At 35.5% G+C, this 3,398-nt stretch overlaps 1 protein-coding gene across 1 annotated transcript; it reads left to right on the forward strand.

Annotated features, from left to right (window-relative positions):
• Window positions 1–1,539: 1,539 nt before the first annotated feature.
• Window positions 1,540–2,806, forward strand: LOC128188279 (soma ferritin-like). Its single transcript, XM_052859241.1, has 4 exons — window positions 1,540–1,746; window positions 1,966–2,112; window positions 2,248–2,373; window positions 2,489–2,806. Exons 1-4 carry the CDS (start codon window positions 1,642–1,644, stop codon window positions 2,624–2,626), a joined length of 516 nt encoding a protein of 171 aa, XP_052715201.1. The 5' UTR covers window positions 1,540–1,641; the 3' UTR covers window positions 2,627–2,806.
• Window positions 2,807–3,398: the final 592 nt, after the last annotated feature.

Genomic DNA, 3,398 nt, shown 5'->3' on the forward strand with positions numbered 1-3,398 from the left:
AATATGTTAAGTAAAATTTAAAATTTAAGATGTTTACTCTACTGAGATGTCTAGATATTTTGTATTTGATTCTCACAGACGTACTTAATCTTTTCGTGGCTATTGTTGCTCAGGTGAGCGATGTGGCCCCTGTGCCTCTTGCTTTTGCATTGATTTTCCTTGGTCGTTAAAAGTTCAGTTAGACGTAGAAGAGAATTTAACGATAACGAGACTGATAATATCATTTATCACAATTATATACACTTGGCATTTGCTGTTTGGTACATATATACATGTACATGTAGTTCTTTGTTCATCTAACTGTCGTATAATATCGTGACGTTTAGAAATGAATAACATCCTTATTGGCAAATATGGTTTTCTAGTAAAGTATGAACATGAGTGTATTTTTAATGGTCACTCGAGGTCCAAGTACTGGTACATGTATTTGGTTTGTGTATGCAATACCATATAAATATACATGTACATTTACATAACCAAAACAAGACAATACATCAAACACCACTTGCACATGTTCCTTGCCTACGTGGAAAGCTTCATTCATATTGTCTGTTCGTGACTTCCTCAATGAACAGTTAATTTATTTCTTAAAATATTACAACACGAATGTCTAAGGATGTCTGTCGTCTCTAAGTAAGATAAAAGATCAATTATAAATAAGATGGTTTAATGGGTATTCTACATGCTATTCCTCGTGTATACCCCATCGTAGGTCTCATCATCCTTTTTTCATTTTGGTATATTTGAAATTCAAAAGCTTCACTCGTCCGAGATATTTATTTTTCTGAAACTGTTTAGTTTAACCTGTTTTCTTTTCCAAACAATAAACCTTGTATTTTCAACATTTCACATGTAGTTTTTATACTTCAAATAAAAACATTAAAAAATCAAAGCACTGAAGCAAAAGAAACCTGGCTCTTTTGATGTAACTATTCATATTGTATGGTAATGACTGGTAAAATCTCTCTCTCTCTCTCTCTCTCTCTCTCTCTCTCTCTCTCTCTCTCACACACACACACACACACACACATAAATAAATAAAATCCGATGTCTCCCTTTTGACGTGACACATCATGACACAAAATCCAAAGAAGTAGCCATTTTTGGCAAGGTTGCGACGACATTTTTATACTAAATAACCTGTTTAATGGGTGTCAGGGTGTTAACGGAAATTTCATTTCAGTGCATGTTCCTTTTCTGTACTTTTAAAAGACTTCTTTCTCTTTAATTAGATACCTCCATTTTTCCGTATCTATGTTCTAATTTAATGACTCAATTTTCACCCCAACAAGACTTAGTGCAGACAAACTTGGTTACCCCCTCTTCACTACTTGAATCGAACTTCAATATTATATATTTTATAGGTCACCTATAATTGCGAACAAAATCATCTCATGTTTATTGACTAAATCATCATCTGACAACAAAATGTGTACTCAACGATTGTACACTTCAAAATTATCGTTCATTTTGACAAATCTAATCAATGAACTATGACCCCGTTGTGAATAGGTATAAAAGCAGACGATCGACGGAGTATCGCCATTACTTGTCTTGCTGCGTCAGTGAACGTACGGACAAAAATCTTACTCCTAAATCCATCCCTACTTGAGAGATTATTTCACCATCGGAACTTTCACCATGGCCGAATCCCAATGTCGCCAAAATTACCACCAGGAGAGCGAAGCTGGCATCAACCGCCAAATCAACATGGAACTGTATGCCTGCTATACCTACCAGTCCATGGTATGTAACACAATATGGCTTTGATAATGCTCTCTATAGAATCTAGGTCGCGATTTTTGCAGAAATTTAGAACACCATCGCTATTATTAAAATGACGATTAAAAAACGGCACTCATTTCCTGTTCGGCCTTGAACGTCTTTCAATAATATGTTCAATGGATAACGTTAAATGTTTATACGCATGCACCAATTCATGCCGTCTGCTCGTGTCTATTACAGGCCTACTACTTCGATAGAGATGATGTGGCCCTTCCAGGATTCAGCAAGTTCTTCAAGAATTCATCAGATGAAGAACGGGAACATGCTGAAAAACTGATGAAGTACCAGAACAAGAGAGGAGGGCGTGTCGTGCTCCAAGACATCAAGGTACGCGTGTCCTATATATAATGTTTACAAAAGCTCAGATTACAATACACATATAGAAACTGCGCATTTGCTGCTTTTAATGATTTTTTAAGGCTTACAGTAAGGATTTTCATTTTATAATTTTTTTTGTTACAGAAACCCGACCGTGACGAGTGGGGCACCGGCTTGGACGCCATGCAGGTGGCGCTACAGCTGGAGAAGACTGTGAACCAGTCTCTGCTTGACCTTCACAAGGTCGCTGACAGTCACCAGGATGCACAGGTAAAACATGTCGTTCCCGTGCTTTTAAACGTGCTTTCAAATAAACGATCCTATTAAGATTTCAATTTTAGATACCCAATATTTTTAACAATTTTTTGGGACTTTTTTTTAAAAGATGTGCGATTTCCTTGAGACCCATTACTTGGAGGAGCAAGTGAACGCCATCAAGGAGATATCGGACCACATCACTCAGTTGAAGAGAGTGGGCAGTGGGCTGGGAGAGTATGAATACGATCGCCGCCTCGACTCGTAAAGCCCACACAGAGACTGTTACACCCAGCAACTAGTGTTTAGTGTCAAAATTTACTTTTTCTGTTAATTCAATTATGGTGGACATTTATAGTTAAATTTTGTTTTGAATCGATAATGGAGTTTTTAAAAATGGGTGTATATAATTATGAAAAAATAAATAAAAATAGCAAAATGAAACTTATTTTCGCTAGTTTGTTTTTACTTTCTATATGAATACAGACATCTGTGAGGTATGGAATTCAAAGTCCTGACGAATTTTTCCCTGATCGTTAACTTTCATTGATAATTCAATAGCTCATGTTAATTTGTTAAATTCTCCTACTACGTGTAACCCGTGTCGCTATATTGCGATTTTCATTAAGATACTGAATGTTCATTTACATGAAAAATCTTAATATTAAATGTTCTCGGATTAAAATGAATACAATTAGTATCAAATATTCGACTTATTGCTTTCTTTCCTCCACAAGCAGATTTTATAACAAAACAAAACAATTACGAGGTTACTATAACAATACACGTAAAGACAAATTAAAATATTACAGACAGAATTGTGACACATGTACAAAGCTCGAAGTTCTAATGCCTAAATGAACGAATCCTTAAGACAAACCATGGTTAAAAAAAGGCATAATTTTTCCTTAATCATGCTGCAAATTACTGGACAAGTTTTTAACATACAACGGACTCATCGCCTGAGTAACGAATAAATTCAAGATTATAACCGAATGTCTAGAAACTGAAAAAAACAGTTTTTGAAAGTCTACAGGTTG

Source organism: Crassostrea angulata, chromosome 6 (assembly GCF_025612915.1).
Source record: "Crassostrea angulata isolate pt1a10 chromosome 6, ASM2561291v2, whole genome shotgun sequence".
NCBI classification, from domain to species: domain Eukaryota; kingdom Metazoa; phylum Mollusca; class Bivalvia; order Ostreida; family Ostreidae; genus Magallana; species Magallana angulata.